The 12,925-nt window shown below is 28.4% G+C and overlaps 1 protein-coding gene across 4 annotated transcripts in view; it reads right to left on the reverse strand.

Moving 5' to 3' along the window:
* The window catches only part of Cipc (Clock interacting protein circadian), a 207,368-nt gene continuing 194,443 nt past the window's right edge, over positions 1 to 12,925 (reverse strand). For 2 of the 4 annotated variants that reach the window (XM_075370816.1, XM_075370821.1), the window contains one exon: positions 3,356 to 3,412. In XM_075370816.1, coding sequence (XP_075226931.1) covers positions 3,371 to 3,412 — 42 coding nt within the window. In that variant the 3' untranslated portion in view covers positions 3,356 to 3,370. Of the gene's footprint in view, positions 55 to 3,343; positions 3,413 to 12,925 lie in introns of those variants that run through there. The other 2 variants (XM_075370817.1, XM_075370820.1) reach the window with 2 other exon arrangements.

Consider the following 12,925-nt stretch of genomic DNA (forward strand, 5'->3'; position numbering starts at 1 on the left):
ATGTAGCAAGGCCCCCTATTTGTTCCAACAGATTAACTTCCACCACTGATGTGTCTGTAACAAAAAAACAAAAATATAATACTTACAATTTACAAGAAAGTTATATAAAAAAATTATACTCCATTGAAAAAAATCTATATAGGACATGCGTAAAAAGACAAATCTCCAAAATACAGTAGAGAAAATAACACAATTTTTTAATATGCAATATTGCTTTACATACTAGATCAAAGACTTTCATACAGCGTAATAAATATAATAACAAAGGAATTAAAGGAACCCCTCTAACGAGAAGTTTTTGAACAATTCCATCTATCAGAAAATAAAAGATAAATTACACATATGAATCGTCAATGAGGGATGTAAAGGAATCCAGCAAAATGGAAAATTACAGGTGAAATACTTGCACCCTTATAAGAAAAGAGAAAACAAGATGAACAGATTATATAAAAACTACTGTTGAGCATGAGCTCTCTAGGATGGTGGAATATATATTATATTTGTACAGTCACATTCATGTATGTTGCCTACCATCAATAATGGATGAGTGCCTGACACAAGACAAAGTCACTCTCAGAAATGGTATAGCCAGTTTTCAAAATAACAAAACTCATGCCGGGCTAGCTCTAAGGAAATGAGGAATGAAGTGGTTTCCAATTCTCTTGTTCACTGAGCTGAATACATTGTTTCATATCAGCATGCCAAGTCACTAAAATTCAGGGGTTTTCAGTCCTACAGGTGAAAAAAAAACCATCACAAGGACTGGTTGCATAAATATTATCTAATGTCTTACAGTTTCTTAAGGTTGAGCATCTGGATTTAAATAAATATTTGAATAAAACTTTCCACTCTGTAAGGAAAGTTAAATTCATAAAATATACAAAAACAAAAGTTTTTTCAAATCAACTTTAAGTTAACATTTTACATTTAAAATATCCAAATTTTCCAACCAATTTTCTAAGAATTCTGTGAAGAAATACTTTATAATCAACTATATATCACCAATTACACCAGACTATATATCATCATGTTACAAAAATGCAATACAAAGTAATAACAACAAGATTAAAAAAACTGTTTAAATCATATACACAGACCACACACTTCTTGTCAATGCACTATTAAAAAGCAAGATCTTAAATACATATTAAAAAAAAGTACTCCCCTTCCCTATTCACACTTTTCATACCAGTGTTTCCACTTCGCGAAGCAGTCCTAGCTTCATACTGAAATCCACTTCATTTGAAATGGCCTTTAAGGTCTGTGATGAATTTACTTTAATGTCTCAAAACGGCATCCTTTCATCACTGATTTTAATTTCAGAAATAAGAAAAATTGCACCGAGCCAGGTCTGGCAAGTAGGGAAGCTGAGAGAGGTCAGTCATCTGATTTTTGGCACAAAACTGATGAACTGACAAAGCTGAGTGTGCATGCATTTTCATGGTGATTTGTCTCCCCCCAATTCTGATCTCTTTTTGCGAATTTTTTCACGTAACCGTTGTAAAACACCTTGGTAGTACATAAAGTTCACTGTTTCACCCTGAGGCGAGAATTCAAAATGTACAGTTCCATTAAAATTGAAAAAAACAGAGAGCATCACTTCAATATCGGATTGAGACTGACAAGCTTTCTTGGAATGTGAAGATCCTATGCCGATCCACTGTGAGACACAAGGACTCCATCGCCCTTGAGCTTTTATGACAGATCTGGCTGGAGCCTCCTCAGGGGGCCCAGTTAGAGGCAGCCAGCTGTAAAAAGACATAGACCTGGCATGGGCCTCCTTTGTGAAATATTGGAGGCAAGGTATCAAGACCGAGTTCTGGCCCCTAGGGTTGGATTCAGGAACAACATAGTTGGGCCTGGATACCTGACCCTAGGGTTAGAGGCAGGCACTGAAATGATCTGTTAGAGTGGACAATCCCCTGGGCTGTGCTATGCTTCATGGTGAATCCAACTGAAGGGGGTAGGGAAACAAGCTAAAACAAAAAAAAAAGTAGTGAAAGATGACAAGTTCATTAAAAGTATCAACTGAACTGAAAGGCCATGCAGTGAATCTATTTTTATGAGGAAAAAATGTATAACCAATAAAAATTCTACACAAATTACTTGAAATAAACAGCAGTGACAATAAAATTTCATGGTTAAAGAGACTATAGGGATAAAAACAACCAGAGGGAGAGATCATGAATTATTGTTATTACTATATACAAATTTTTTTTATCAAGAAATGAGTGTTGAGAGCTAATTCTTTGTTTCTGAAACAAAGATCACTTGAATGAAACCACTCCATCCTTCACATCCAAAATATGTTGAATCATTCATTGTTTCAGAAAGAACAATTTAACTTTCTTTCAGAAAGAACAAGACCTACAGAAAGGTGTTGCTGGAACTTTCCTTCAATAATGAAGATACTGTGCAAACTGGAATCATGCTCAAGCGCAATATAAATCAGTGTGGAAAGATACTATAAAATGCTGAATAGGCTCAGGTACGCAATTAAAGATCAACGGCCAGAAAAAGACATGTGCTTTACACAGTACCACAATTCATTAATTAGGTAGTATGAAAACACTCCTGAGACTACAAGACTACACTTCATTTACAGTCATATACATATCATCCTCATTCATCCTCTGAAGTAATACCTTACAGTGGTTCCAGAGGCTAAACAAAAAAAGAAAAAGTATGAAAGCACTAATAGAAGAATTCCTAAATGAACTTTGTGGAAAAATACTTCTTACAGACCTAATCTGCCACAGTGTGACTTCCATGTGTTCAACCACCATGAAAGATGGCTTTTCTCACAATTAACAATGATATCATTCTAATGAAGATTTCAAGAATGGTACCAAATGTTGAACAGCAATTTCCTGGAAGAAAGCATAAAACTGGTGGTTCATAATGACAATGTTTATTAAACTCAGCGAATATGTTGGAAAATAGTGCTTCAATTTTATATTCAAGAAAATGAAAAATTGCCTCAAATTTTTTAATACTTTTTCCTTTTCATGTGTTTGCAACTTCTTTTTTGACTTCTACACATGCACATTATGAAAGATTTTAGAAAAAGTAATCTTACTTAGTTTGTGTACTTCTATTACTTTTATAAGAATGCTTTCTTTTATTTAAAGAAATTCTTTTCTTTACAGGAACACTTTCATTATTACTGTTTATTTCATTTTTTATTGTTTTATCTTCATGAATTAAATTAAAACTTCTCTCGCTAGGTTCAATATTTTTTGTAAGCATACTAGTTTTATTATCTGAATTAATGTCCATCATATTTTTATCTTTCTCACTGTTAAATGTCTTCTTTATAATATCACTAGTAGGAAAAGATGTAGCTGCATATGTACCTACACTGCACTGCTTAGCAATATTCAAATTTCTTTGTGAGCTTCTTATAGTGGACCTAAAAATAAAAAGAATAAAATTTTAAAAACTATAAATTTGAATTTTTAGCAAAAATGGATTAATATTTGAATGATATTAATCCATTTTAATATTATTATTATTATTATTTAAATAATCCATTGTATTATTATTAACAGTAATATTATTATTATTACTGTTAAAATAGGATCAATTTTAAATAGCATAAACACTAGTAAGGAGGAATTGAAATTAACCTTTTCTATAAATAAAATTATTCTAATCATAAAAACAAACGTTTTCCTTATAAGATAAAGTAACTATTTTTTTAATAGTTTTTCCAACAATTGTTATGGTTAATAAATGTCAACATTCAGTACTTTTTCCAACAGAAACACTACATGAAAAATTGGTTTAACAGAATTGATATAAGATAGAAAAAAATTACAGATTTCTTCATCTGCTGAAATTTTGTTTTATTAAGAACCTTTTAATATCCAAAATAATACTCCCTAAAAAACTACAGAAGTACAATTGTGCAAACATAATGTGCAATTTCCATTATACAGAGTATAAGTGTACAGCACACTATTAGGAAATAAACATATAAACTTGTATACCTTACTCATTACATAAACCTATATGTTACCATTTTAAAAAGTTTTTAAATAATTTTGAATTTGTTAAAATTAATTATGCCCATTTCAATAAATTTAGTAATTTTATTTGCATAAAATGTAAATATAAACATAAAACTCCAACTAAATTACCTGATATGAGTAATTGCAGTTTTCTAAATTTTAAAAACGGTTTCTTAATTAGGACATGATATACAGTAAAGAAGAGCCATAAAAGCAGTTGTGTATCTAATATAAGGACATCATAAAATGGTCTGTTTAATATATTGCTGTATACTTAATTTGTTATCATTGTATAGACATTATGTATCATCAAAAAAAAAAGAAAATTTATTAGTAGAGGCAGATTGTAAACCAAATCACTGCTAAAATTCTTTCATTTATGTTTAGAAAATTTGTCTGATTATTTTAATATAGCTGGATACTACAAAAATATCTTTAAAATAAATAAAATTATAATAACAGACTCAATGTAATATTTAGAATTTTTAATGGGAAAATGAAAAAAAAATCAGATTCAAATCAGAAATGTTTATAGGAATATTGCCAACTCTGGAGATTGTCATTTTTTAACAATTAATTAAAACTTCCATCAGGATATACCATTAATCTCTGAGTTTTTTTTTTTAGAATATCCACATTTTTTCATTAATCATACAGTAATCAACAAAAAATTACCCACTGGAAATAAATCTTCCCAGAAAGTGCCATATATTTTACCATTGGAAACATTTAACAATGTCAGACTTCATAAGAAAATATAGCATGAAATAGGTAACAGAATAATTCTTGAACAAAACTATTGATAATGGAGTAACCAGAAATATATGTCACAGAAGAAAAAGCTTTTTATTTCAAGAGTTGAATTTTAAAAACCACCAAACAGAAAAAAAATTAAATTATTATTATTATAACTTTTTTAAAGTATATTAAAAAAAAAAACACAGTGTTAAAAATCATTAAGAAACGAATTTTATCTGCCATTTAATAATTTTTAGCGTCTGTTCATTTGATCAGATGAAATTATATTGCTAAGTAATTACAAAAATTTTACATATCAAATGTTTTAACATTTGAAAAAAACTTTTTTGGTTTTAATTCTACTACCCACCCTACTCTAGATTATACAACTTTCAGAATGTTACTTCCTTAGATATACTGTGGAACCAAAGTTTCAGGTTACTATTTTACTCAACACCCACATAATTTATTTTCCAATTACTAATTTCTACATTGAGTTAGAATGATAGTGTTTGAATTAATTGATTCAACTAATAATTTTGATGCCTGAGAATTATAGAATAAAGTAATCTGATAAAAAATCAACAAGGATTAAAAAAAAATAATTATCAAAATTTGTTAAATAATAAAATTATAATTATTTTAAATAACAAAAAAATTATAAACTAATGAAAAAGAAAGAAATAATGTAATAAAAATACTGATTACAATTATCTCTGTAAAGTTGATAAAGTTACATACTTTCTTTTTCCTGTTTAGCCTCCGGTAACTACCGTTTAGATAATTCTTCAGAGGATGAATGAGGATGATATGTATGAGTATAAATGAAGTGTAGTCTTGTACATTCTCAGTTCGACCATTCCTGAGATGTGTGGTTAATTGAAACCCAACCACCAAAGAACACCGGTACCCACGATCTAGTATTCAAATCCATGTAAAAATAACTGACTTTACTAGGACTTGAACGCTGTTACTCTCGACTCCCAAATCAGCTGATTTGGGAAGACACGTTAACCACTAGACCAACCCGGTGGGTTGATAAAGTTACATACTAAAATTACATATTCTACAAATCTAATTCAATATATGTAATGTGAGTGTAGATAACTGAATTGATACAAATAACTCATTTATAATAATAATAATTAATTTTTGAATCAAAATTCAAAGATAACTAATTCAATTCATAAATAACTAAAAAACTTCAATTCATAAATAACTAATTTAAATACTATTGCCTAAACAAACAGAAGATTAGGCTACACAAGATATTACTGATAGAAGAGACTTTAGTAAGTTGTTTCAATAAACAGCAGGATTAAAAAGATATATAATAATTATAAATAAACATTACTATATAAATAGATTTGAAGAAGCATATGACATATGTGCCAATAGTATTTTTCTTTTGGAGAAAAAAACATGCTCTTTTAGACATTAGCTCGGTTATAGAGTAATTTTTATACAAATCTAAACTTTACTCATCTGAACTAACAGAAAAATATTATTTCATTTAAAACAAGCAGAGTTTGAAAACTGTTTTGATCTATCTACGATGTGACATAAGTTGTATGTAATATAAAAGTTACATACAAACCAACAATTTTAACTCTTGTTAACAATAAATTACACTAATTTAATTCATTCAGAACCAGAAAATTCACACACTTAAATTCACCATCAGAAAAGGTACACCTAATATATGAAAAATGTATAAGTAGATTTTAAATTAAACCCTAAAATATTTATAATTTACTTCAAGTTTATAGCAATCTTCTGAATGAAGGAAAAAATTGAAAAATCCATTAACTTCATTGCTTCCATTCTAGTCTTCTACTTTATTACTCATTAGATTAGAATATATGAGAATAGGAGACCTGGTTCTACCCAAAGACACGTCAGCCATTAGTGAGCTTTTTATGCAAATTTCATCCTCCACGTAGAAAACAAGAGCCCTTGAAAAGTTCCACAGGCACATTACTACCCCGTTAGTCCTGAGTAACAGGACAGTCAATAAATTAATGGGTTTCCCTGCTGATTACTAGACGGTGCCAGCAAGAGAACCATGGAACCAAGGAGATGGCTGACCAGATTCCCATGACACTCAATCAAGAAAAAAAAATAAAGGATAAGGAAATGGAAGGGAAGATGTGCAATCAGTTGCACAGAGGGATTGCCTCTGATAGATTTATTATCTTGTAAATGAACCCTTTGTTACTCATACTACTAGGTTAAAATCATCATCAATCGATGATCAAAATCATTTTGAGATATAATATATTGAAACAAAAATTTAAAAAAATTTTTCCAACATCTTCCAGTACTCTTTCAAAATATTTTGCTAACTAACATGTTTTTATTGTAACAATAGTTCTAAATACCAATGTAACAATAATTCTAAATAAACAAGTAATGCCACTTTGTGTACACATAACCAACTGGTGCATTCATATCATGCTGCCAAATTATATTTTTTCACAACCAATACAATCTAGAAATTTCTTGATTGCCGCTCTACAACTTAAATCATGTATTGATTTAAATTGTGCTCTTTTCTCAACTTAATCAGATACAAACATATACCCAAATTTTACTAATTTTTAAGTAGCACTCATAAGAGACAGTATATCATGTCAAATTTTCAAAATAAAAAATTATGTTCTGTAAGAAATTTTCTTACATAAATTGTTATTATTAAAGTTATAACCAGATATTTAAAAGAGTTCATTTTAAGAATGAAAAAAAAAACATAATTATTTCCTTAGAAAAAGACACCTAGTTAGCTGGTTCATTAAAGTGTAAGAAAGATAATAATTTAAATTTTTAAGCTTTTGTATTTTATATTTTGTTTATAATGTAGACAAATTCGGAAAATATCCAAAAATATCTTCACCAAAGCAATTTTTGCACTTATTTTATATATGGCTTAAATTAGACCAAAAAATTTATATTTATTCCTTAATTAAAATGTATACAACTCTAAAAATTTGTATAAAGTGATAAGAATATGCTATTTAAATAAAAATAGTTATTCATCAATTTTCTATAAATCTGCATTGATTTGCTGGTGCTATTGTGAAGTTATGTTTAATTCTTTGTTGTTCAGAAGATTATAAATTACACAACTCAAAAAAATATGTCAGAGCAAAAAGATGAATTAAAAAAAGAATACACAAGAATAAAAGTTATATTGAACCACTTGATTATACATTAACATACTTCTCTTTTTGTCGGTATCTTCTTTGTCTCAACTGACTTGTTGACATAAATTCTCTGTACCTAACCCCTTTACAAGCTCTTGTTAATTTTTTATTATTATTACAAGAAGGTGATGAAATATCATTTTTACTTTTATTTAAATCGATGTGACAAGTATATGAATCATTAACTAGAACTATATTTTGTTCTAACTTGACAGCATTCAATTTATTTTCCTCATCTGCTTCAGTGTCAATAATACATGGTGTTAAATTTGAATTATTTTTATTTTTAAAATCACTAATATTGCTGTTAGTAATTTCTTCTTGACTAGATAATGTCACTAAATTGTTATTTAGATCAGCACTTTCATCTTTAATCTTATTATTTTCTGTACTTTTATTAATTAGATTTTCATCGCTACCAACTTCATTACTGGTATCAATTACTTCATTATCACATTTACTATTTTTATTGCATGACTGTAAAATTTCTGTATAAACATTATTTGTTTCTTCATATTGTTTATCAGGACAAATATCATTATGTATTGCTGTTTCTTCAACTTTTATTCCTTCAGTTGAATTATAATTATTTAACGATATATTATTATTTAAATTAATTTCCTCTTTTACTATTAATTTATCACCAGCACAATCCTTTGCATCATCTTCTTCTTTAATTTTATGTTTTAAATCCTTTATGTTTACTACCATAACATTATAATTATTTCTACAAATATTTTCTGTAAAAACACTATTCTCCAAAACATGTTCATTTTTATTATCACAGCCATTTATTATTAGTTTATTTAAGAAAGAATTTTTATCATCACCATTTTTCAAATTTTTGATGACAATGAATGTGATGATTATTTAATATGTAATAACTATCATTTTTCTTGAAACTTTTTTTATTGGAATAAGTATTATGGTTATTACTTACAACACAATGAGAACTTTTATTACTTACTGAAAAATTGGAATTAATAACAAAATTTTGTACTTTATGCACAAAAAAAATGATAATGTAACACAAATTGAGCACAAATAAAATTTTAAGTCACCTAAAACTAAAAAAGTACAACATACAAGAGCTGTCAAAAAAGTAACTTATGTTTGGCTATAAAAAAAACAACAGCTGTTGGAAAAAAGTTTATTACATGCATTTAAAAGTAGATCCTTTAATGGCTTTTCTACATAACTGCCAAATAATCATCCACAGATATGACAAGTCAAATCTGTGGATGAGTTTTTGTATCCCATCATTAAAAAATTCTGCTGCCTGGTTTATCAACCACTCAGTGACACCTTTCTGCAACCCCTCGTCATCAAAGTACTTAGTTGCAAGTCAGTTTTTTTATGAGAACAAATGGTAATCACTCGATACCAGATCTGGACTGTTTGCAGGATGATAAAAATATTTCCCTCCAAACTTTCCCAAAAGTTCTTGACTGCAATGAGCTGTATGTGGACATGCATTGTCATGGATGAAGAAAATCCCAGAAGTCAACATGCCACTGTTGCTTATTTTGGATTGCTCTCTATAGCTTCTTTTTTTTTGGTCTCACAATACACTCATGGCATTTATAGAGGCACACTCCGTGAATTCAATAAAAATTACCCCTTTACTGTCCCAGAAAACTGTTGTTCTGAAAGAAGTATTGGAACCCATCAAGTGCAAAACTTATAAATCCAATTATTTCATCACAACCTCATGCAAAAGACTACATGAAATCTTTGAAAACTGAAATGAAAGCTCTGTATTGATAAAGTGGCAATGATTGTGAATCTTTTCAATTTTCACTATCACTTCATCAGATAGAACATTACATCAGCCACATTGTTTTTCATCATGAACATTTGAGTGGCCATTATTAAACATGATACAACACTTCTTTACTGCACCTTCACTTATTACATCTTTCCCATTTACATCATATACTTCCCGATATATCTCAATGTGTTTGTAGATTTTGCCAAAAGAAATCTAATAAACAATCTCACATCACAACCAGTGGTATTTTCTATAATGGCACATATTTTAAACACTTGTAAAAAATCAGAAAAATGTGTCACAGTCCTTAATGTAGCACGACTTAATGTGTACTGAGTCAAGCCAGCAACAACCATTAAGATGGCCCATTACAACTCAAAGTAAAATGAGGAAAATCGAAGTACAAATAAATTTATTTGCTATATCTCGATCCTACCTTCACCTAGCGAGTCAATATTTTGTAAACATTCTTCGTTTAAAGCAACTAATGTATATTGGTAAAATAAGGAAAATCGAAGTATAAATAAATTTCTTTGCTATATCTCGATCCTAGCTTCACCTAGCGAGTCCATATTTTGTAAACATTCTTCGTTTAATGCAGCTAATGTATATTGGAAAAATAAGGAAAATCGAAGTATAAATATATTTCTTTGCTATATCTCGATCACCAATATACATTAGTTGCTTTAAACGAAGAATGTTTACAAAATATTAACTCGCTAGGTGAAGCTAGGATCGAGGTATAGCAAAGAAATTTATTTATACTTCGATTTCCCTTATTTTACCAATATACATTAGTTGCTTTAAACGAAGATTGTTTACAAAATATGGACTCGCTAGGTGAAGCTAGGATCGAGATTTAGCAGAGAAATTTATTTATACTTCGATTTTCCTTATTTTACCAATATACATTAGTTGCTTTAAACGAAGAATGTTTACAAAATATGGACTCCATATAATACTAAGCTGGGATCGAGATATAGGAAAGAAATTTATTTATACTTCGATTTTCCTTATTTTTCCAATATACATTAGCTGCATTAAACGAAGAATGTTTACAAAATATGGACTCGCTAGGTGAAGCTAGGATCGTGATGTAGCAAAGAATTTTATTTATTGTTCGATTTCCCGTATTTTTCTAATATATATTAGTTACTTTAAACGAAGAATGTTTACAAAATATGGACACGCTAGGTGAAGCTAGGAACGAGTAATAGCAAAGAAATTTATTTATAATTCGATTACCCTTATTTTACCAATATACATTAGTTGCTTTAAACGAAGAATATTTACAAAATATGGGTTCGCTAGGTGAAGCTAGGATCGAGATATAGCAAATAAATTTATTTATACTTCGATTTTCCTTATTTTACCAATATACATTAGTTGCTTTAAACGAAGAATGGTTACAAAATATCGATTCTTTAGGTGATGCAGGGATCGAGATATAGCAAAGAAATTTATTTATACTTCGATTTCCCTTATTTTAGCAATATACATTAGTTACTTTAAACGAAGAACGTTTAAAAAATATGGACTCGCTAGGTGAAGCTAGGATCGAGATATTGCAAAGAAATTTATTTATACTTCGATTTTCCTTTTTTTTCGAATATACATTAGCTACATTAAACGAAGAATGTTAAAATATATCTATTTTGATCTATATTAATTAGCTATATCTCGATCCTAGCTTCACCTAGCGTACTTATATTTTGTAAACATTCTACGTTTAAAGTAACTAATGTATATTGTTAAAATAAGAGTAATCGAAGTATAAATAAATTTCTTTTCTATATCTCGATCCTAGCATCACCTAGCGAGTTGATATTTTGTAACCATTCATAGTTTCAAGTAACTAATGTATATTGGCAAAATACGAGATATCAAAGTACATAAAAATTTCTTATCTGGCACGATCCCTGGTTCGAATCCCAATCAGGCATGACATTTTTCGTAGGCTAAAAAATTTCCACATTTCATATAAGCAACATGCTTCCAGTTTACGTCTGAATTAATACTTAACAAATAAAAAAACAAGGTAAAATCAATTAAAATTTAAAAAGTACATTTATAATTCTTTAAAACAAATACTTTTTTGTGATTTACCTCCACCATCTTTATAATGTTGATTCTATCCAAATGTTTTTTTTTGTCTTTTTATGATAGATTCTTAAGTTTTATCAAATGTACTGCTTTTCACGATGTAACTCAATCATTTTCATTGGCAATAATTGAAACATCTATGTTTGTTTCTTTGCTGCTTCTACTGGTTACGTTCTTCCAGATAATTTAAATGACAGCTATGTAAAAGGTCTGAGAAAAAATTATATGGTCAACATGGATATTTATTTATTATTTGTTTATTGTCACACCTATACTTTAAATTGTAAATTAAAAAACATGATGATTGTTTATTTAAAAATGATTTTGAAGTAAAAAAAAAAATACAAAAAAATTACAAAAATATATTTGATTACATATAAAGAATTATTTTTTAAAAAAGGTTTTATTTAACTAATATTAATATTAACATTAATAAAAAAAGGAAACTAATTAGAAAACCCCTCTAAAAAGTAAAAGATAAGAAATAAATCAAACTGAGAATTTAAAAAAAAATATATATATATATTAACAAAAAAAAAAATGCACTGAAAAGTAAAAAATAAATTATATGAATATCTAATAAATAACCATAAAATAAATGTAACAATTATTAAATTTTAAAATTAAAAGTAATGAAAATATTTAGTTAAATAAAAGCGTGGTGCAATTTTTAGAACAATCTTTTCGAATAAGTATTTATAGACATTTGCTGTATTCCCGTAATTCCCGTAAATAAGAAATACTATCGGTGAGTTACTGTAAAACTATATGTGAAAGAAATAATGTACTAAATTTCATTCATAAACTGTTAGGGTAGTTTTATTTGTGGACAGCAAAAGTATTTGCACTGAACTTTATACTTGTCTTCTCTAGTCTACTATTGTTTGTTAGCACAAGACTAGTGGTTAAAAGTGTTAAAACTAACGGTTATTATATGTCTTTGTTAATGGGTCGGAATTCTGGTTTTGCATATTTAAATGCGTTTCAAACTTTTTCATTTTTATGAAAATTTCAAATAAATGATATACTCTCAAAATGATTTTTTTGAGGAAAGAACCATGTATGCATCATATCCAAGTAAGCAACTTATGTTATTT

Source organism: Lycorma delicatula, chromosome 7, assembly GCF_047948215.1.
Source record: "Lycorma delicatula isolate Av1 chromosome 7, ASM4794821v1, whole genome shotgun sequence".
Taxonomy (NCBI): Eukaryota; Metazoa; Arthropoda; class Insecta; order Hemiptera; family Fulgoridae; genus Lycorma; species Lycorma delicatula.